The 22043-nt window shown below is 41.3% G+C and overlaps 1 protein-coding gene across 14 annotated transcripts in view; it reads right to left on the reverse strand.

Moving 5' to 3' along the window:
* The window catches only part of CADPS (calcium dependent secretion activator), a 475048-nt gene that overhangs the window by 177247 nt on the left and 275758 nt on the right, over nt 1-22043 (reverse strand). For all 14 annotated transcript variants that reach the window (XM_034956809.3, XM_034956818.3, XM_055110096.2 and 11 more), the window contains exons 7-8: nt 18173-18284; nt 10732-10871 (exon numbers count right to left, since the gene is read on the reverse strand). In XM_034956809.3, the coding sequence (XP_034812700.1) occupies nt 10732-10871; nt 18173-18284 (252 nt within the window). The remainder of the gene's footprint in view (nt 1-10731; nt 10872-18172; nt 18285-22043) is intronic.

Here is a 22043-nt window from a genome sequence, read left to right on the forward strand (position 1 = left end):
GCATCGACCAGATGACTGATAAGTTTATCAACCTTGTGCTGCTGATGAGGCCAGCACAAACAGCTCTGGGGTTACATAGATCATCTAGCTGTCCTGGTCAGTGCTTAAAATAATATATTAATGTTTTCATGCAGTAAATAGACATAAGAGGGAGGTTCAGCCAGGGCTAAGGAGAGAGATTATTGGCTTGTAACAGTTAAGAGTATAATCTTCCAGTTCCAGTTCTACCAGTTACTGTGAAATGTTGGTCAAGATGCTTAACCTCTTGGTGCTCTGTAAGACAGGTCAGTAATGGTTCCTAACTCACAGGGCTGTTGTGAGGATTAAACGAGACAGTGCTTGTGAAGTATAAGCATGAGGCATGTCAGGAAGTAGGTGTACAATAAATGTCAGCTTTATCACAAAATCTCTGTATGGGCAGAGAAAATGTATCATTTTAGCAGCAAACAATAACTGAAATATGTGAAAGGAAATCTTGGACTTAGGTACATAGGGAAGTAGATGACTTAAAAGATCAAATTCAGGAAGTGGGCAAGAAATTTTGTAGTTGTTTTAGTAATGACTAGCAAGATTGTAACAGCCTCACACTTTTCTGGAATTATATCTGGCAGCTACTAACCATTTCCCTTTACTTTGCATCCATAGAAAGAGATTTGCAACAATGAATATAGCTACAATATCTATTGTGTATATAATCATAAGACATGAGAATAAAAGTAGAAAAAGAAGTTCATAGAACCCATAGAGTGTAATTCATATTGAATCATTAACTATTTCTTCATAATAAAAACAATAGCTACTACTTAGTGAAGTGTTACAAGTTTTCTGTGCTGTGCCAGTCACTTTATGTGAATTTATTACACTCATCTGGAGGAGTTAAGAGCTTAAATCTGGAGATATGTTACCCAGATTCATGTGCAAACTTGGGCAAATAAATTACTAGAGTTATCTCTACTTCAGTTTTCTCATCTTTACAATGGGGATAATAATAATGGTACCTACCTCAAGGGTTGTGAGGATTAAAGTAGAAATATAAAGTGCTTAGAACAATAGCTAGCTTAAAGTAAATACTTGCTATTAGACATATCATTATATACTATTATTCCTATTTTACAGTTGAGGGAGCTGAGGCTGAGAAAGTTTAAGTAACTTTCCTAGGTTCCACAGCTGATGAAGGACACAGCCAGAAATTAAACTCAAAACAGCCTAACTCTAAAGCACCCTCTTCTTCACACTCTTCCTCCTTCCTTCTAGATGACAAACTTTGGTTTCTTTTTTTGAAGTAAGAACATGAGTCACGATTCTAATTGAACAGAGGGGATTTCTGGTTAAAGGCTTCTGAATGGGAAAGCTGGTGGGATCAGAGAAAAAGTAACAATTTTCCTTTGGAAAGTCTGCTTGAGGGAGGGGCTTTGCCTCTGAGGTTTTCCTCGGAATTTATTGCTAATTTGGCACATACCAGAAGGTGTCAAAAACCAAGAAAAACTGAGGGCTGAGATGTACTGTTTCTGTCTAGTCAGCTCCGGCTCTGCGTTTTCTTGGGTGGAAACATGCTCATTAAATAGGATACACAGTACCTGGAGCAGATGGAAGTTCTGTTATTGCAGACATACAGGTGGCTTCCCTCCTAGCTCCTCACACTACAGGCAGATCTATTTGTGTGGGCATTAGTGGCCCTGAACTCTCTGTTTTCAAGCTGTCCGGGTATGTGGAAATCTGGATTTACCAATAGACAAAGCAGTATTCTAATGTAGTCAGTGGCAGTTTAGACCAGTGGTTATATCTCAGACTAAAGGAGAAACACCTAAGTGGGAATTCTGGCCCTGTCATTAACTTTCCTTTGGCTTAGCTGCCCTGTGCCTCAGTTTCCTTAGCTGTAAGATGGGGATAACCTAACAGTTACTTTATAGAGTTCTTGTGAGAACTCATGGGGGTGATATGTGTCAAGAGCTTAGCATGCTCACTGGCACATGGTAAGGGCTGGATAAGTATTATTGTTATTGTTGTCATGTGTGCTACTATTTGTAGTATTAAAAACAGCAGTCCTTACGGTGGCTCACACCTGTACTCCTAGCACTTTGGGAGGCTGAGGTGCACAGATCAGTTGAGGTTAGAAGATTGAGACCAGCCTGGCCATCATGGTGAAGCCCCATCTCTACTGAAAAAAAAAAAAAATTAGCTGGGCATGGTGGTATGCATCTGTAGTCCCAGCTACTCGGGAGGCTGAGGTACGAGAATCAGTTGAACCTGGAAACGGAGGTTGCAGTGAGCTGAGATCACACCACTGCACTTCAGCCTGGGTGACAGAGCAAGACTCTGTCTAAAAAAAAAAAAAAAAAAAAAGCAGTCCTAGTAGAAAGAGTAAATAATTTTGGGTGCACATCTGTTGGGAAGGAAAGTGAGGTACACATGTCTGGGTTTGGAGCTCCAGGCCATATTTTGCATCATGATTTGAATGTATCCTCTCTTATGATATTTTTGTAAAATTCTTGCTACTGGGTCACTGACATCCCTGTTATTCACTGGGGACGTTTTAGTTATATGAGAGACCAGAGTGAGCAAGCTACAAAGGATTAAAAAAAGAAGAGGAAGATTCATCTGTGTTCAACTTTAGTTCCAGGAATCCCCCAAAATTGCTGAATCCTGGAAGACCCCTCTGGCCTCAGTGTCCCTCTGCTCTGGGACTACTTGGTAGGGTAGCACCCATGGCAATGCTTGTAACTTTTCATTTGAATAAAAAAATGAGGCAGTCTTCTCTCATATGGTATTTGTGAATTTAACGTGAATTAGTAACATGGCTCTTTTTATTAAATATCTACTCTTGGAATTTTCAAGTATACAATGTATTGTTATTAATCATAGTCACCATATTGCACAATAGGTCTCTTGAACTTATTCCTCCTTGTCAGAAATTCTTCATAAAAATTTCTTATAAGAACAGAAGTTGCAGTGAGACAAGAACCATGATTCCTACAGGGATGCTTTTGTCCTCTTCTTGGGTGTCAAGGAGAAGATGGAGAGCAGGGAGACTCCAGGCACCTCAGCTATCTTATAGCAGCCCAGCAAGAAGAAGCATGGGCTGGAAAAAAGTACAAAGAATAAATGAAAGCAAATAACAATGATGATTACAACCAACACCACTAACAACAATAACTCTTCTATAGCTGTAGCTATTAACCATGTATGAGACCTTGTTCTAAATACTGCACATGTATTAGCTCACTTAGTCCTCACAACAACCCTACAAGACAAACACTGTTGTTATTTCTGCTTTACGTTGAGCAAAATGAAGTCCAGAGGGGTTAAGAAACTTGCCTACAGCTAGTAAGTGGTTGTGGCAGGAATTGCATTCTAGGCAATTTGATCTAATTGGCATTTAGGGATAACAATACAATAAAGAAGACAAAGTAGAATCACAAAGATATTCAGCTAATTCCAAAGAAAGCAGAAAAATAGGAAAAAGGTAACAAAGATCAGATAGGACAAACAGAAAATAAAAAGCAAGGATGACAAACAACAAAATAAGTTTAAACCTATCAATAATAACATTAAATGCAAATAGGCTAAATATCTCAACTAAAAGGCAAGGATCTTCAAATTTGAGTTAAAAAGTTAGACCTCATTCTATGCTGCCTATAAGAAATGCACTTTTTAAAGACACAAATAGGTTAAAAATAAAAAGATAGAAAAAAAAAGATTTACCATGCTAACACTTTTTTTTTTTTTTTTAACAAAAAAAGCTGGAGGGGCTATATCACTGTCACACAAAGTAAATTGCAGGTGAAGAATATTGCTGGGGATCAAGAAGATTATTTCATAATGTAAAAGGAGTAAGTCAATCAAGAAGACATAACAGCCGGGTGTGGTGGCTCACGCCTGTAATCCCAGCACTTTGGGAGGCTGAGGCAGGCAGATCATGAGGTCAGGAGATCGAGACAATTCTGGCTAGCACGGTGAAACCCTGTCTGTACTAAAAATACAAAAAATTAGCTGGGCATGGTGGCGGGCACCTGTAGTCCCAGCTGCTTGGGAGGCTGAGGCAGGAGAATGGAGTGAACCTGGGAGGCGGAGCTTGCAGTGAGCTGAGATCATGCCACTGCACTCCAGCCTGGGTGACAGAGCGAGACTCTGCTCAAAAAAAAAAAAAAAAAGACTTAACAATCTAAAATGCTTCTGCATCTAATAACAAAGCTTCAGAATATATGAAGCAAAACCAGACAGAACTACAAGGAGAAACAAATTTAAAATTCTAGTAAGAGCTTGAGAGCTTCCTCTAAATAAATGAAAATCAGTAAGGATATAGATTCTTTGAACAACACTATAAACTGACTTGATCTAATTGACGTTTATTGATAAGAAGTCAACAAGGGAGATAAAATGAAACACTAAAGATATTTGATTAGTCTAGTCCAGTACCCTGGTTTCAGAGTCTGTACCAAAAAGCATGGTATCTTGGAGACCTATGAGGAGGAGAGAAGTGTGATGATTTTGAAGAAAAAGAGGTCTAGAACAGTGGTACAGCTACAGAAATGGAAGGGGAAAAGAGATTTTAAGAAGATAGCCAAGTGTTACAAACTGTATTCCTTTTGAAGTTTGTTAAAATATAAAAGGAAAATCAGAATTGCTGCAAATTACTCCCGGTTGGTGGACTGTGGTTCATTGAATGAATTAAATGTGGAGTCATGAGGAGCTCTCTATTTTAGTCAAGCTTCAGGTCCTCAGTTAAGGTTGGATCGAAAGCAATAACTGTGGACCGAGCTCTAATGCTTACTCTGACTTGGGCAAGTCTTTTAACCACTTTAAGCTCCAATTTCTCTAAGTGTAAATGGGGGTTCATTTATTCACTTATTCATCTAAACAATAAATAATTCACTGGACTTTTGCTACATGTCAGTCTCTGTATGAAGGTCCTATGAAAAAAGGAAACAAATTTCCCTTCTGACAAGGAACTCACAGTCTAGTGGGGAAGACAGACAACAAACTAATAAATAAAGAAGTATATGATATACATGATAAGAGCTCTGGTGAAAACAAAACAGAGTAAGAGAGAGAGGGAGGACACAGCGGGGCCAGGTAAGGCTTTCTGATAAGGTATAGAAATGTTGGAGATCTGGGTGAAAGGGAAAGGAAACAGCCAGGACAAGGGTCTTGAGATGTGGGTGTACTTTGTGCCTGGGTGGAAAAGCAAGGAGGCCAGTGTGGCTGGAACAGTGATCAAGACCAGGTACGTAGGGTCTTGTAGTCATGGTAACAACACTGGCTTTTACTCTGAATGAGATGGGGAATCATTGGAGGTTTTCCTGCATTCGAGTGGCAGGATCTGACTTGCGTTTTTTAAAAAAAATTGCTTCACAGTAGGAAATAGACTACTGGGAGGCAGGGGCAGAAGCAGGGAACTGCTTACGAGGCAGGAGCAGCAAGTGAAGGAGAGCAGCAATGGAGGCTTGGAAGCCAATGGTGAGATGGAAGCAGGGGTGAAGGGTTGAATTCTAGATTTATCTTGAAGATGGAGTGAAAAGAATTTGATGACGGCCAGGTTTGGTGGCTCATGCCTGTAATCCCAGCCCTTTGAGAGGCTGAGGTGGGAGGACTGCTTGAGGCTAAGAGTTCGAGACCAAAGGACTATAAATCATGCTGCTATAAAGACACATGCACACGTATGTTTATTGCAGCACTATTCACAATAGCAAAGACTTGGAACCAACCCAAATGTCCAACAATGATAGACTGGATTAAGAAAATGTGGCACATATACACCATGGAATACTATGTAGCCATAAAAAAGGATGAGTTCATGTCCTTTGTAGGGACATGGATGAAACTGGAAATCATCATTCTCAGTAAACTATCGCAAGGACAAAAAACCAAACACCGCATGTTCTCACTCATAGATGGGAATTGAACAATAAGAACACATGGACACAGGAAAGGGAATATCACACTCTGGGGACTGTTGTGGGGTCGGGGGAGTGGGGAGGGATAGCATTAGGAGATATACCTAATGCTAAATGACGAGTTAATGGTGCAGCACACCAGCATGGCACATGTATACATATGTAACTAACCTGCACATTGTGCACATGTACCATAAAACTTAAAGTATAATAAAAAAAATTAAAAAAAAAAAAAGAAAGAGGCAAGAAAAAAACCACTGACTGTATATGAGAGAAATCCAATAAGATTAACTGCTAATATCTCATCAGGAACAATGAAGGCCATAAGGCAGTGGGAAGACATATTACAAATGCTAAAGACTAAGGGTAAGAGAATGTGTGCCTTGCTTAAAGTAATGAATCTATAAAAGATTAGAAATAGAAATTAAGCCTAAGTTTCATTTCTCTAAATCAGTTAGTTTAGTAGTATTCAATGGATCTCTGACCTAAATAGACATAAAATTTCCCTGATGTTCTTATTTAAAATGCAGATATTTGGACTACAACCTTAGAAAATCTTATGCTGGATTTGGCATGGGTTTCAAGAATCTGCATTTGAATGTGCTTTAGAAGTAATTTTATGTGGGTCATTTGAATTACAGTCCAATAGCACAAAGAGATACAGTAAAGAGTGATCATGGAGCTAGAGAGATAAGCACTGGAATCCTCATTCATCACTATCTGCCTGTTTAACTGGTGTAAAGAAGAAGTTTCTTGCATTTCTAGTTGTTATAGTTAGTAAAAATGGTAACTCTAATATCTTGTAGAGTTGTTGTAAGAATTAAATAATATATATGAAGCTAACCGCCAAATCTGATAGGCATTTGTTTTCCTCTCATTCCCACTTTCTTGCTCATTCTACTGGCATTCCCATTTTCTGATGCTACCTTCCCCTAAAACCATAATTATTTTCATCTCAAATTGTAACTTATTTTTCTTCTATTATGTCTTTTCACAAGAAAAAAATAAATTTTAACTGAAATTGTCTGTTTGGATAATTAAAATAAGGACATTAAATTTTGAACCTGGTTAGAAAATTAAAAAAAAAAAAAGAAAAGGAGTTCGAGACCAGCCAAGACAACATAGTGAGATCCCACCTCTACAAATTAAAAAAAAAAAAAAACTTAGCTGGGCGTGGTGGTACATGGCTGTAGTCCCAGCTACTTGGGAGGCTGAGGTGGGAGGACTGCCTGAGCCCAAGAGGTCAAGGCTGCAGTAAGCTAGGATAGCACCTTTGCACTCCAGTCTGGGTCACAGAGCAAGACCCTGTCTCAAAAAGAAAAACAAAAATTGACGGTGGATAAGAAAAATGTCAAGGATTACTTCAAGGTTTTTGGTCTGGGTATCTGGGTTTTGGGGGGGGGGCATTTATTAAGATGGGAGAATGATAATACCTAATCCTTGTGAGGTGGTTTCAGTGATAAAATGAGAGAATGGATGTGAATGCACTTCCTGAACTTGAAAACACCATGCAGATATAAAAGATGAAAATTAGAAAGGCATCTAGGAGTTGCTGATTCACAAATATGCCCAGATGCTAACATTTTAAGGTCAAGAAGCAGTGTTGATTTTTCCCATTGACACATTTCTATTCAATAAAGTTATTCTGAATGGCCCAGTGGCTCATTCAAAGAACCACAGTGCACACCAATATTCATAATTCCCAGCGATTCTTATGTTCCTTTTATGTTAGAAAAAACCTTAACATGGGAACAATTTATAACCTCAGCTATGCTTCTTAAAAATTGCTTTTTCGGCCGGGCGCGGTGGCTCATGCCTGTAATCCCAGAGTTTTGGGAAGCCAAGGCAGGCAGATTGCTTGAGTCCAGGAGTTTGAGACCAGCCTGGCCAACCTGGCAAAACCTCATCTCTACCAAAAGTACAAAAATTAGCTGGGTGTGGTGGTGCACACCTGTGGTCCCAGCTACTTGGGAAGCTGAGGTGGGAGGATGGCTTGAGCCTGGGAGGCAGAGGCTGCAGTGAGCAGAGACCACACCGCTGCACTCCAGCCTGACTGACAGAGCCCCACCCCATCTCAAAAAATTTTTTCTTTTCCTTTTTTTCTCCCATTTTCCAAGCTGTGACATTGCTCTCATATTTCTACCCTCCTTTACACAGCTGGGCTCAGTAAAACTATTTTAAGTTTAAATGGAAAAAAAACGTACTCCATAAACGTTTTTATTTTCTCTGAATAGTCCCTTAGGCAACTAAGGTTGCTCACCCCTGATTTAGGCCACATTGGGTCCGATGGTGTTATTAAGGCATTCACCGTTCACTTTTCAGAGCTATTTTAAGCTCTCTTGGTGTATCTCCTGGCAGGGGTAATTTTAAAATGGAAGTCCAGCAATATGAAATAGCTATGAAACCTGTCAGAAGTGAGCTACATATTTCTTCTGTCATCTGTAGAGTCAAGGTAGCCTGAAATATGTTAATAATTTTACAAACAAGTCAACACAAAAATTCCCCAATCCAAATCAGGTAGTTCAGTTTCTAGAAGAGTGAATGAAGAGAATGTGGGAAATGGAAATTCATCCAATAGGGAAAACAATACCTGTGTCATGTGGTTGCTGTGGAGAACAAGTGACACAATAAAACTCCTAGTACAGTGCTTCAGAGAGAACTCGAATGTAGGTGGAGGCACTGATCATTTTTTTAAAGGAAGTTAAAAAAAAAGCACTTTAGAGGACAGATACATTCATTCATATTCTGTTCTTTATTTTCTCTCTTTGATCTGCCCTATCCTCTTTGTCTCTCTCTCTCTCTCTCTCTCTCTCTCTCTCTCTTTCTATGTCTGTTCTGCTCACTCATGTGCTGGTTCCTTTAGCAAATATTTATGGAGTATTTATGAGGCAGGATTTTGCTAAAGATGAAGAGCTTTTCTTGTGTACTACAGAAACCTAACTGAATTATCAACCCCTTTGTCTTGAAAGTAGGATGTTCATCACAGAGGGGGAAGACATATTAGGGAGAAATTCCATGAATATTGTCAGAATATATACCAGGAGCATGATAAGAAGGAAGAACGGTAGACCTCAGCAATGTTTCATGGTATTCTAATTTAATCGAAGAAAACCTGGTTGTACTTCATCCTGGACACTTGACAAAGGACTGAGTGTGTCCTTAGGGCCCTGCACATGCTCCTGTGGCTTTTTCACACCCCAGGCAGAAGAGCTTTGCCATAATCCCAGCTCAGGCTTGGCATAATTTGGCCTCAAGACAATGCAAAGCAAATTCTCTAAATCCAAACCAAACCTTGGGTTGAGTCACTGGTCTCCAGCTCACAGGTGACCTTTGCTTCCTCTGGAACCCTTCATACCTGAACCTCTCTGGTGCCCTGACTGGTAGGTCTTTGTTTTTCTCTGGAACCTTGGGCTTTTTTCGCTTCCTAGAACTCTGAGGCACCATGGCTAGGCTCCTGTTCTTTACTGTCTGACTGCATGCTGCTGTGGTCTGCTCATCTACTGGGAAATTCAATTCCTGTCCTGGTCACGCCCTCCTGGACTTCATGTGGGCTTCTGTTTAGACCTGTCTTAATCACGGCTAGGCCCTGAAATTGGGTTTGTGAATTCCCCAAACCTCTAGTACATCTACCCAACCCTCTTTTTTTTTTTTTTTTTTTTTTTGAGATGGAGTCTCATTCTGTTGCCCAGGCTGGAGTGCAGTGGTGCAATCTTGGCTCACAGCAACCTCTGCCTCCTGAGTTCAAGCGATTCTCCTGCCTCAGCCTCCTGAATAGCTAGGATTACAGGTGCCCACCACCATGCCCAGCTAATTTTTTTGTATTTTTAGTAGAGATGGAGTTTCACCATGTTGGTCAGGCTGGTCTCAAACTCCTGACCTCAGGTGATCCTCCCGCCTCGGCCTCCCAAAGTGCTGGGATTACAGGCATGAGCCACTGTGCCCAGCTGTAACCCTCATTTTTAATGGCACTTTTAGTACTTTGAGCTTTATCATCAATATACATACACCCAAAAAAGAATTAACGAGACCTCTCTAGGGCCCAGAGGGGCTAAGCAGAATGATAGCCAGTTGGCAGCGTACCTGCAGAATACCCACCAAACACTCCATTCCCTTCTACTAAACTTTCCCTTTTCAGAGTTACACGATTATCATGTTTTCTGAGATAATGACATCCATGTGATTTAGTTTAATAGGTCATGGCTCAGCATATACTCAGTCACCAACAAACATTTTCTAGAAAAATCACTGGTCTTATTTGTAAAAAAAATATGGCATCTTACCTATTCTTTTTGCTTTACTTGAAATTAATTGGTCATTTTTCTCAAACCTTAAGAAAATGAAGATGATCACAAATTTTCTATTTTTTTCTCATGCATTTAAATGCTGCACTAAATACTAAAATATATTAAATGTGAGTTGATTGAAGGTGGCCTCTCCCTGCTGCTCACACCTCAAAGATGTGGGTTGCTGATTGAGGTGCAAGTGAGTCATATGCAGAGTTTGAATGATCTGGATGCCTCCGACAAGGTACGCAGAGCCTGTAAGACCTCTCCAAACCAGAATCACCTAGCATGCTGCTAAGAAAGTTCTGAATTGTCCTAGAAACCCTATTAGAGAAAGAGAAGGATATTTTTCTATTTTGACAGCAAAAATGCAAATACAGTCATCCTAAGAATTGAGGAAGTTTACAGTAAATATCAAAGTCAAATATTTTAATATGAATTCTTTATATTTCCTTCTACATAGTTCTCTGAAGATCTTGTGTTTGTTTCTGTTTTCGTTTTGAGAAATGAACAGATGTGTGTCCAAAACTGCGAGTTGGGGAAGAAACACTTACCCAGAATGCTTCATGTTTTGAGGCTTATCCATTCGGACAGCAAGTTTGATTTTGAGATCTTGGTCGGGGCAGTTTTTGGAGACTGTCATTTTGTGCCACTCTGACTGTTTGGGGCTGTTCGGGGTGGGATGGAGAATAACCTGTAGGGGAAAAAGGACAAGCAACTAGAAAAGAGAAGCACCATTATGTTTTTATAGATTAGAAACTTTGATTATGAGTAGTGGAGTGACTTGAACAATTCCCACTGTGGAGGAGCCATGCCTGGGGATAGAAACACATTCTTTTGATCCTTCCTGGCTAATTTTGTAAAAGTAAAGATTTCTGTAATTCTGTAATGATTCTGTCATGAAAATCATGATCTCTGTGATTCTGCTTTGACTTTTCTAATGTTCAGACGTACTAAACAAACCCAGAATGGAGAATATTGTCCACACATTATTCTCTACATCTTTGTATAAGAAGATGGATGCATAAAAGGAAGAAATATGCTTATATATTAGACAGTCCTTTTAGTCCACTCTTTTTCTCCATTCTTTCGGATTTCTTTCACTTTTCAAGAGGAGAAATTCCTCAAGGCCCCCAGGGGAAAATGGAAGGAACCTTATTAGATGGATGAGAAATGTGAGACTCAGGGAAGGAAAGGGACTTGCTTGGAGTCACACATTTCAACCTGATTTCACCTGGCCTGGAAATCTTATCACACAACATCCAACTTTGCCCTGGCATGGAGGAAAGCACACATGACTTGAAGAAGGACCATTTCTTAGGAAATGCCTTTCATCAGTGTGCTTCAGAGATGGCAGTTTGATTTGGGTCTTCTGCATCCATTCTTATTGTCTGGAATTCTGAGAGTGAAACAGGAAGTGAGTAACTCACTAAATCCACTTTTCGCTTTGTGATCACAGAGTTCTCAGGAGACACATGGGATCTGGGGAATATGCATTTAGGGAGGAATTGAATATTTGGAAAATCCTTGAAACTAAGGGAACATGAACTAAATATAGACACAACAAAAGCTGGGCTTGCTAAGATTTGCTTCTGTGATGGCAGCATGCCCTGGTTTGTGGCACATTGTTTTGGTTGTTTTCAAAGTATTTATTTTCTGTAGGTGCAGGGATGGCAGGCCCCTTTCCTGGGCTTCTTTTACCTCTGGAGGTGGCCGTGAGGGGCTCATGGTCTTATGGGTGGACACTCTGGCCTTCTAGATGCTGTATCAGCTTCACTAGTCATGCAAGCTTGGCCCATGCTTGAAGGGCAGACACATATGGCTCTCTGTGTGATTGTGAAACAAGACTGCTGAGAGGAAGAGGAGGAGGCCATGGCAGAAAAAAAAAATCAGCCCACTTAGATGTGCTTCATTTATGCCGATTTCTCAGCCCTTCTCTTTCTGGGCCTGACCCTTTTTCTTCATTAAGTTCCCTGTCTCTGATGAAATATACATTCTTGCTAACCACAAATTTCAAGTCTTCCCACTGTCTTATGACATGATTGAAATACAGAAAAGCCTGATTTTTCAGAACAGAGGCTGTCAATGTTTTTTGATCATGCCCTACTTTGGTACAATGTTTTTGAGCAATTAGCCCAGTATCTGTATACTAACATTTTATATTACATAAGTTTACTTTGTATTAATATATTACCTTATCACATATATCATAAAATATACAAAAATCAAAGATGGGCTAAAGATTTAAAAATCTATATTTTGGAATAACTTGCTAATTGTGGTGGCTGTGGTGTTATTAGCTATCTTTAAGGTACCACATATATTTAGGGCAAGGTACATTGTTGATGACATTGGTTATAAATCTGTGGTTTGAGTTGTCTTCTCAATTTCATCATGTCTTGACTGACATCTTGTCCCATCTGATTACATTGGCATTGTTTTTATCTCATGATATGAGTGACAGAGTGTTTGCCAGTAGGTCAGGTGTTGGCTCCACCATTTTCTTGTTTGCCAGGCTTGCATTGCTAGTACTACCTCCAAATCAGAGCTTTTGTGCAGTTATCTTCTGAGGTCGCTTATTTTGTAAAGGTTGATTTAGTTAGAGCTCCAGCATAAAATGTATAAATTCACTTAACTGGCACCAGAGAACTGCAACATATCATAGGACAGATGCTGGGAGGAAATGAGTGAGATAGGGCACTGCTGGGTTGTGGAGACCTCTCCCTTTTCTCCAGAAACTGCCTGTTCTTACACGTCACCCTGTATCATGTGCCACATCCCGAGGCCTGACACTTTGTGGGAGCTGCTGATCTCAGTGAAGCTGACCCTCCATCCTGAGCTGGTCTGGCCTTAAGAGAGGTAGGGGTGAGATGTGCTGGGAAGCCAGAAAGGGAGGTGCTGGTAAGAGACACCCCATCCAGGGCCAGAACCGTGGTAAGTGAGAAAGGCCCTGGGCTTCTGTCTGCTCCTGCCTGTTTGGCAAAATCACAGAGGGAGCAGTGCTCTGGGCACCCGCAGCTCATTAACAGGCCTTTCGCCATATGGATTCTGGGCGTGCTTCCCACTGGCAATATGGTGTCCATTCGTGACGCAATAGCCGCAGCTCATTACCGGCTGTGCCACAAAGACTTCTTCCCCTGTGCAACTGCTTGTTGGGGAGCCCTCTTTTCCAGGGTGGATGGAGAGATGAAGTGACCACAGCTCTCTTCTGTCTTTGCCCCCACCCTGCCATGCCTCTGACAGGCTGATGACTCATTTGTATGTGTCAGCACTGCTGAATTATGAGGGTCCTTCTGGGTGCACATGAATCCCAAGCAGACCAGACACCTCATCTGGACATTCCAGGCTGCTAATCAAGCACTTTGTCAATTCAGCCGAGGACCATGTGTGCTGCACTTTGATGTGGGGATGCTGATGTGGCCGCCACGACCCACCCCCTGAAGTAGCTGCACTCCAGCCAACCGTGGCTTCTCCTAGTTGCCTGGGCACACAGGCAGGGCCTGCTAGGGGGGTGCTTTACCCTCAGCCTTTACCTGATAGATCCCCTCCTCGACTTAGCCTATATCTCTTCAGTACCTCTTGCATACCCCAGGAAAGAATCCCTGTCCCTGAGACTGTATGACTGGATTCTGCCTTCTTGCTAGGTGCTTCATTTCCAGGTGTTTCTTTCTTTTTTTTTTCCTAGCAGAACACTTCCCACATTGCACTATAATTTCTGTTTTTATGTCTGTGTCCCTTATGCTTTGTGAGGTTAAGGGTTTTTACCAGTCATTATTCCTATTTGCTCTGTGCACAGCACAAATGATTGGACACAGAGGGCCTACAATCCTATAATATTGCAGGGTTGGGAAGGATGCAGGAAAACAGGCATTCTCTTATGCCTTTTGTGGAAGGATCAATTGGTGCATGCACTTTAGGGGACAATTTGGCAGTATCTGTCAAATTTCAAATTTCAGTCAGCAAAATATTTTTTGAAAATTTATTCTATAGATACCCACACATATACAAAGAAATAAATTCAAGGCTATTCACTGAAGCATTGTTTATATAGCCAAAGATGAAATAATCTAAAAATTCATCCATAGAGGATTTGTTAAATAAAATATATCTACATAATGGAATACAATGTAGCTATGTAAAAAGGAGACAGGTCAGTCTGGGGTCATATGAAAACTAATCACCAAATATAATGATTTCAGGCACCATGTAGAGAAGTGTGTATATAGTAGCTTCCAATTGTGCTTTTTTTAAAAGAGGGGGAATATATACATATGTGCTTATATATGCTATGTTGGTACATGCAGAGACTATTTGGGGAAGGATACCATAAATTGAAAACAAAATTTTTCTCTGGGAAGGGATACTAGGGTGAGATAGAAGAGAAAAATTAATTTTCACTATATATCAATTTTAACTTGTTTTCACAATGTGCATGAATTTTTTTTAATTAAAAAGGTTATTAAAAACAAAACATAACCCTAAAGAAACAAACCAAAAAGTGGTTGAATAAGTAAATGTAACGCCAGGATTCTAAACACGGGTCTGCTAAGTGTGGGAAGAATTAGAGCACAGAAACACTCTCTCGTGAGGTCCAAGTGTGGCTTCACTGCACTCTTAGGTCACCCAGCTGCTGCCCATGAAGATGCTGCCAGCAGAGGGTGTCCAGCCAGCACAAGAGCCAGGCAGGCCAGCTCCACTGCAATTGGCAGAAAGTTTCTTTGGCACAAAGGAGGGGTAAACTAGCATCTGGGGGAATGTATGAGGGGCCTGAAGAAGAGAATGAACCATTATGAAATGAGCGTGTGTGGGGCTGTGGCAAGCCCATGGTCTTCACCACCACAGCACAGCCCAGGGTTTTATTTTTGTGTAGGGACAACATAGTGTAGTGCAAATAGCCCTGGAGATGAGGCAACAGGCTTCCTGAAGTAACTGAACCCTCTGGGCGTCAGCATGCTCTTCTGTACAAGAGAGGTGATGACTGTGGCTGCCTCAGTAGGGTTGTCTTGAGAGAGCACTGAGGGGCTGTGCACAAAGTCTTTGGGACAGTGGCCTGGCCCATGCATGGGTCCCTGACTGGCTGGATGGCTCTGGAGAAGTCTCCTGCTTTCCATGGGAGCAAGTTTTCTCATCTATAAAACAAAGGATTTCAATATGTCAGTGGCCTTAACTTTTCTGAGTAGAAATGGCTTTAAGAAGTCGGTGAATGCTTTGGTAGCCAGTCCAGAAAAATGCATATAGGCCCAGGCACAAACACATTTGTAAACTATTTCCAGGCTGGGTGCGGTAGCTCACGCCTCTAATCCTAGCACTTTGGGAGGCCGAGGCGGGCGGATCACTTCAGGTTAGCAGTTCAGACCAGCCTGGCCAACATGGTAAAACCCTGTCTCTACTAAAAATACAAAAATTAGCCAGATGTGGTGGTATGCACCTGTAATACCAGCTACTTGGGAGGCTGAGGCATGAGAATCACATGAACCTGGGAGGTGGAGGTTGCAGCAAGCCATGATCATGCCACTGTACTCCAGCTTGGGCAACAGAGAGAGATTCCAGCTAAAGAAAAAAAAAATTCCAGGGCATCCTGGATCCTGGGTCTTCGGAGGCTCATTGTGGACCCAGGTTGAGCATCCTGGGCTGGTCAGTTACGCTTGTTCCTTCTAACACTAATATTCAGGGTCTCTGAGACTCATGATTCTTAACATCTGCCTTATTGGAAAAGGAGAAATTTGAAGAAAAATGAAAGGCAGGATAATTCTTCCACTCTATGTGTGTCTCTCTTTCCCTAGGGACAGAAATGAGTATCGTTTCTCAAAGAAAACAGCTAAACCTTTTCTTTTCTTTCATCATCCCCTTTCCTCCCACTTTTCTGGGTAGGGACACTGTTTTTTGTTTTTGCTGTTAGCTTTATTTACTTTTCGTTTTACCTCCATCTGTGGTCTATGCTGTAGTAATATGACTCCAGGTTGATTCTGTAGATGAAAGCCAGATTGGAAAAATGGGTGAAAGAAAGGAAGAAAGAAAGGAAGCACAAGAGATGAATTCTTGCTGGCATCGTTAGGTGTGTGTGCCTGTGTGCTTGTCTGGGGTGGTCTCTCATTATACTATAGATGTTATATCAGAGGCTCAGAGAGATTCTCTGGGCTGAGATCACATAGCTTTCAGGAGTGATTATACATTAAACCAGAATGAAATAAAATTTATATTTATTTATTTATTTTATTATTATTATTTTTGAGATGGAGTTTCACTCCTGTTGCCCAGGCTGGAGGGCAATGGAGCGATCTTGGCTCATTGCAACTTCTGCCTCCTGGGTTCAAGTGATTCTCCTGCCTCAGCCTCCTGAGTAGCTAGGATTACAGGTGCCTGTCACCACGCCCGGCTAATTTTTTTGGTATTTTTAGTAGAGATGGGGTTTCACCATGTTGGCCAGGCTGGTCTCGAACTCCTGACCTCAGGCGATCCACCCGCCTCTGCCTCCTAAAGTGCTGGGATTACAGGCGTGAGCCACCGTGCCTGGCTGAAATAAAATTTATTGAAAGTCTATGTGCTGGGCTCTGGGTATAAGGTAGTGAACAAAATAGTTTAGGTTTCTGTCTCAGTGGAGATTTTACAGTCCAGTGGGGCAGACAGAAGCCTGAATGTCTGTCAATTCTGTTTCTTTCTTTCATTGGTGATCACTTTAGTAGTATATGTGAACAAGGAGCTGAGATAGCAAATGAAGGGGACTGAGTTGTCAGGAAAGGACTCTCCAAGGAGGTGGCATTTATGCAGAGAATGCATTTATGCTTTTTGAAGGGTTGGGAGGTGGGGAGATGACAACAGATAGAAAGTCCCCTGAGGAGGGAGAGAATTTGGTTTATATGAGGGATTGAAATTTGGCCAGTGATGCTGGGGTATAGTAGGCGGGGAGGAATGTGGCAGCAGATGGGGGTGAAGAGGTGAGCAGAAGCCAAATTAAACGAGTTCAGATTTTACCACAAGCAGGTGGGGTTATTGGCAAAATCAACTTGTGAAAATATTACTGGCTTCTTGGTGCAGAGTCAATGGTTCAGATGCAAACAGAAATTTCACTATTATCTCTGTGGTTTTTAAGGGGGTTGGTACCACCTCTCAGGGATGTCTCAGAAATTTTCATGATGTTTTGATTGACAAAATAATTGGTGCCAGTCCCTGTTGGCACTGAGTGGGTGGGTCCAGGGATGCTAAACATCCTGCAAGGAATGACATGATGCTTCTTAGTGAGGCATCTTCCTGCATCCCATCTGACTTTTGAATATTCCCATGGGATATTGGTGGAGGTGAAAAAATCTGTTTATAATGAACTACGTGGAGATCTTAACTCTTGTCTTACATTTCAAATCAAAGTCTTTTTGGCACATTTCTAAGGAAATCAAGGAAACTTTACAAGTATTGCTTAACATGTCAGTAAATCGGTTTACTGATCCTCAGGCTTAGGAGTCACCACTACAGCATACATCCACACCCCACAGTGGATTTTGTAGCTGTCACCTTCACAGTGACTCTTCATATGGGAGCAAGCAAAGCACTCCTCTATTAGATCTTTGAGTATGTACATTTTGAAGTTTTTTATTATTAATTTACTTCCTTTTGTTTCTCTCTTATGTCATTGTGTTGACTTTAACATTGTCAGGTGGGCAGGCAGTTAAATCATCTAAGAACTCCACTTTAAGACAGTAAAAGACATTACAAATCTTAACTCTAAAGGATGTTTGGGTCTGATAGTATTGAGAACTCCTGCTCTATCTCCTGTAGGGCACACTCTTGTTAGTCCAGCTTTGTAGAAGAGAATCTGAGGATCAGAGAGGTTGAGGAACTTGCTTAAGGTCACCTAGCCAATGTAGAGTGGAGTCCAGGACTTAAAGTCCAAAACTGAGCCTCTCAGCACTTGGCAATGCTGCCTCTTGGTGACCTGTGCACTGGAGACCTAGCTGGGGAAATCCTCTCTGTGGAGTTCCCCTTGTGATAAGAAGTGCTTACCCGCCCGAGCTCCTTGTCCTCCAAGGCCAGGACGCCTGTGCTCTCTGTGAACAGCTTCACCTTCACAGCTGGCAGTGCATGGGTTGTGGAGAAGTCACCCTGGGTGCCCCAGCTGCAGACAGAATCAAAGAGGTCACTGTAGACATATCTGCCTTGATGAGTCTAAACTATTCCATTGTTCCCAGGTCAGGTGAATGCAGGGTTAACCCAAGGCAGCATTAGCTGTCACATCCTCTTCTCCTCCCCTTCAAAGCTGCCAGGGTAACAAAAGTGTTAATTAACTTGTTAGGCAAATGGAAGACAGATGCTCAGAAAGTTGCCATGGTCTTTACAGAGCACTATAAGGAATGACTTGAAATTAGCATAAACTCATGTTGGTGAGAACTTGTTCCCATGCATTTGCTGTATCTACAAACGATTCCAGGGAAATCACTAATATTTCATTGCATCCTTTGACTTCCTCATTCATGGAAACTGCAGTTGTAGATCTTGGGATGGGGCTTCATTTGGTTCAAGCCAACACCTGACTTTCAAATGAGACTTCAACAATAGTGGTGGGGAGGTGGGGAGCCCCATTTTCACTGGCATTCAAAGATGAGTTGAATAAGGAGATTATGGAGCTCCACCCTGTTAAGGTCAAAGAGAGATTGGAAGGGAGAAGGATGAGGATGTGGGAAATGCCATTCCCCGATCATAGTTTGTGGATATCGGAGTCTCAGTTTTCCACACATGGGAGCGTGGCTTACCCAAAATCTGGGTAGAGCACCAGGTGTGGCTCACATGAGCCCTTGATGTGCCCTTCAAATGCAGCCTCTTCATTCACTCATTATTATTCTTACAGAGAATTCATCTCTATCCATTCTGTGCCTGCAAGCAGAGTGATCTTCCAGAAGTGTTAACTGGATTGCACTGAGCCCCAGGTCCATGGCACCTGTTCCATTGCACTCAGGGGGCAATCTGGACCCCTACCTATGGACTGCCACTCATCTGCTCCAATCCCACAAGCCTCCTGACTCTGCCATCTCAGACCTGTTACATGTATGTTTCCTCTGTTGGCAATGTTTCTCCCCACCCATTCACTGGGCTATGTCTTTGGGGCTCAGCTTAAAACCACTGTCCTTTGATCTCCCAATCTAAACTGGGTTCCGGTATTAACCTCTCTTTAGCATACTATTTAATTTTGCATCTTAGCAATCACTGGATTTAAATTATTGATTTGTGTCATTGTTTTATAGCAGAATCCCCTAATATTCTGTAAGCTCCATGAGCACAGGGACTGTGTTTTTATGTTGCATACCCAGAACTTAGCACAGTGCTAGACATATAGAAGGAACTTAACAAATATTTGTTGAATAAATGAAACATGCCAAATATAATGTCTTTTACAGCACTAGAAAACAGCATAGATACAATTTCATTTAGAGAAGTTTTTCATTTTACTTTATACAATGACCAACTTCCATACTTTAAAATGCTCATTATGATTTTTAATGATTCTATAATATTACACTTTCTATATGTACCATAATTTATTTAGCCATTGTTCTATTATTGAAATAGAATTGAATATTAATTTTGTTTTGTTTTGTTTTTTGAGGTGGGGGTCTGACTCTGTTGTCCAAGCTGGTCTCGAACTCCTGGGCTCAAGCAATCCTTCCACCTCAGTCTCCTGAGTAGCTAGGAGTTAGATATTAATTTTTGATTTCATCTCTGATTGTTTCCTTGGGATAGAGACCTAGCTGGGAGATCACTTCTTTCATCAACAAAAATTTAGAGATCTTACACTGTTGCAGGAGCTGTGTTCCTCAATGCACACTTTCAAGGCTTGAGATGCCTATTCCCAAAATGCTTTCCACAAAGGCAGTGACTATCCTGCCACCATTTGGGAATGAGAGTTCAAATCATAGGGCTTCCTTCTTGCCTGTTCTGAGTATCACTATTCACTTTTTCTTCTGGCCTATTTTATCATTGTTGTTTTCATGGATATTTTCTTGACTACTAGTGGGCTTGAACATTTTACCCTGTTTGTTGGCTGCTTGCATTCTTCTTTTGTAAATTATGGAAACCTGCATCCTAGTCTCAGTGTTGCCTTCAATCAAATAAATCCTATTAACTCAAAGACACAGGGAATCTAGTGAGAGTTGACAAAAGAAGACCAGAAAAATTGAGATGAGGGGAAACCAGATCCATGGGGATCTCAGTGCATGAAACCACTGAGAAAGCACAACAGTCATAGTAGAGACAGAGAGGACATGGAGGAGGCCATGAGATAGGACAAAAAGTGACAGGTTTCAAACACATTAGCAAAACGTTTGAGGTACAGATAGAAGCTCCTAAGTGGTTGTCAGCAACTGCAGCAAGACCCCGAGATAGGGAAATCTTTGTCTTAGCAATGGCAAGGGTTTTGAACCAGATATCTTTAGTTCAAATTCTGGCTTAGTCACTTGCAAACTATGAAATTTGGGGCAAGGAATTAATGTCCCTGTCAATTTCCTCAGCTATAAAATAAGCTAATTTCACAGACTAGTTGTAAAGAACAAACAGCTGCAAGTTTGGAACAGGTTGAGAACCCAACAAATTTTGGCTACTTTCCCTTCCCAAGGTAAGGAGATGTATTCTAGTAATAGTGATTATTGCTTATCTATTTATATTTATTTATTTAATGATTAGATGACATGTAATAATTGTACATATTTATAGCTATGATGGTTAATACTGAGTGTCAACTTGATTGGATTGAAGGATACAAAGTACTAATCCTGGGTGTGTTTGTGTGGGTGTTGCCAAAAGAGATTAACATTTGAGTCAGTGGGCTGGCAAAGGCAGATCCACCCTTAATCTGGTGGACACAATCTAATCAGCTTCCAGCGAATATAAAGCAGGCAGAAAAACGTGAAGGGGAGAGACTGGCTTAGCCTTCCAGTAGCCTATATCTTTCTCCCATGCTGGATGCTTCTTGCCCTCAAACATTGGACTCCAACTTCTTTAGTTTTGGGACTCAGACTGGCTCTTCTTGCTCCTCAGCTTGCAGACAGCCTATTGTGGGACCTTGTGATGGTGTAAGTTAATACTTAATAAACTCCCGTTTTTATATATATGTGTATACACACACACACACACACACACATACACACACACACACACACACATCCTATTAGTTTTGTCCCTCTGGAGAACCCTAATACAATGGGGTACAGAGTGCTTTTTTTTTTTTTTTGACAGAGTCTCGTTCTGTTGCCCAGGCTGGAGTGCAGTGGCATGATCTTGGCTCACTGCAACCTCTGCCTCCCGGGTACAAGTGATTCTCCTGCCTCAGCCTCCCAAGTAGGTGGGATTACAGGTGCCCGCCACCGTGCCCAGCTAATTTTTTTGTATTTTTAGTAGAGACGGGGTTTCACCATGTTAGCCAGGCTGGTTGCGAACTCCTGACCTCAAGTGATCCACCCACCTTGGCCTCCCAAAGTGCTAGGATTACAGGCATGAGCCACCACACCTGGCCCAGAGTGCTATTTTGCTACATGTATACAATGTGTAATAATCACGTCAGAGTAATTAGCATATCCATCACCTCAAATATTTATCATTTTTTGTATGTGTTGGGAACATTCAAAATCCTCTCTAGCTATTTGAAAATATGCTATTAATTATTGTTAACTATATTCACCCTGCAGTACTATAGAACACTAGAAATCAGTCCCCTTATCTTGCTGTACTTTTGTATCCTTTGTGGCTTCTACCCAACACATATTTATCAAGCACTTACTAAGTAACGGACCCTGTGTAAAGGAAGCAAGATTGACACTGCCCTTTCTACTACACAGATGAATGGTAAAATAGCTATTATCATTGCCATTTCACAGATGAGAAAACT

The sequence above is a fragment of the Pan paniscus genome, chromosome 2, assembly GCF_029289425.2.
Source record: "Pan paniscus chromosome 2, NHGRI_mPanPan1-v2.0_pri, whole genome shotgun sequence".
Classification (NCBI taxonomy): domain Eukaryota; kingdom Metazoa; phylum Chordata; class Mammalia; order Primates; family Hominidae; genus Pan; species Pan paniscus.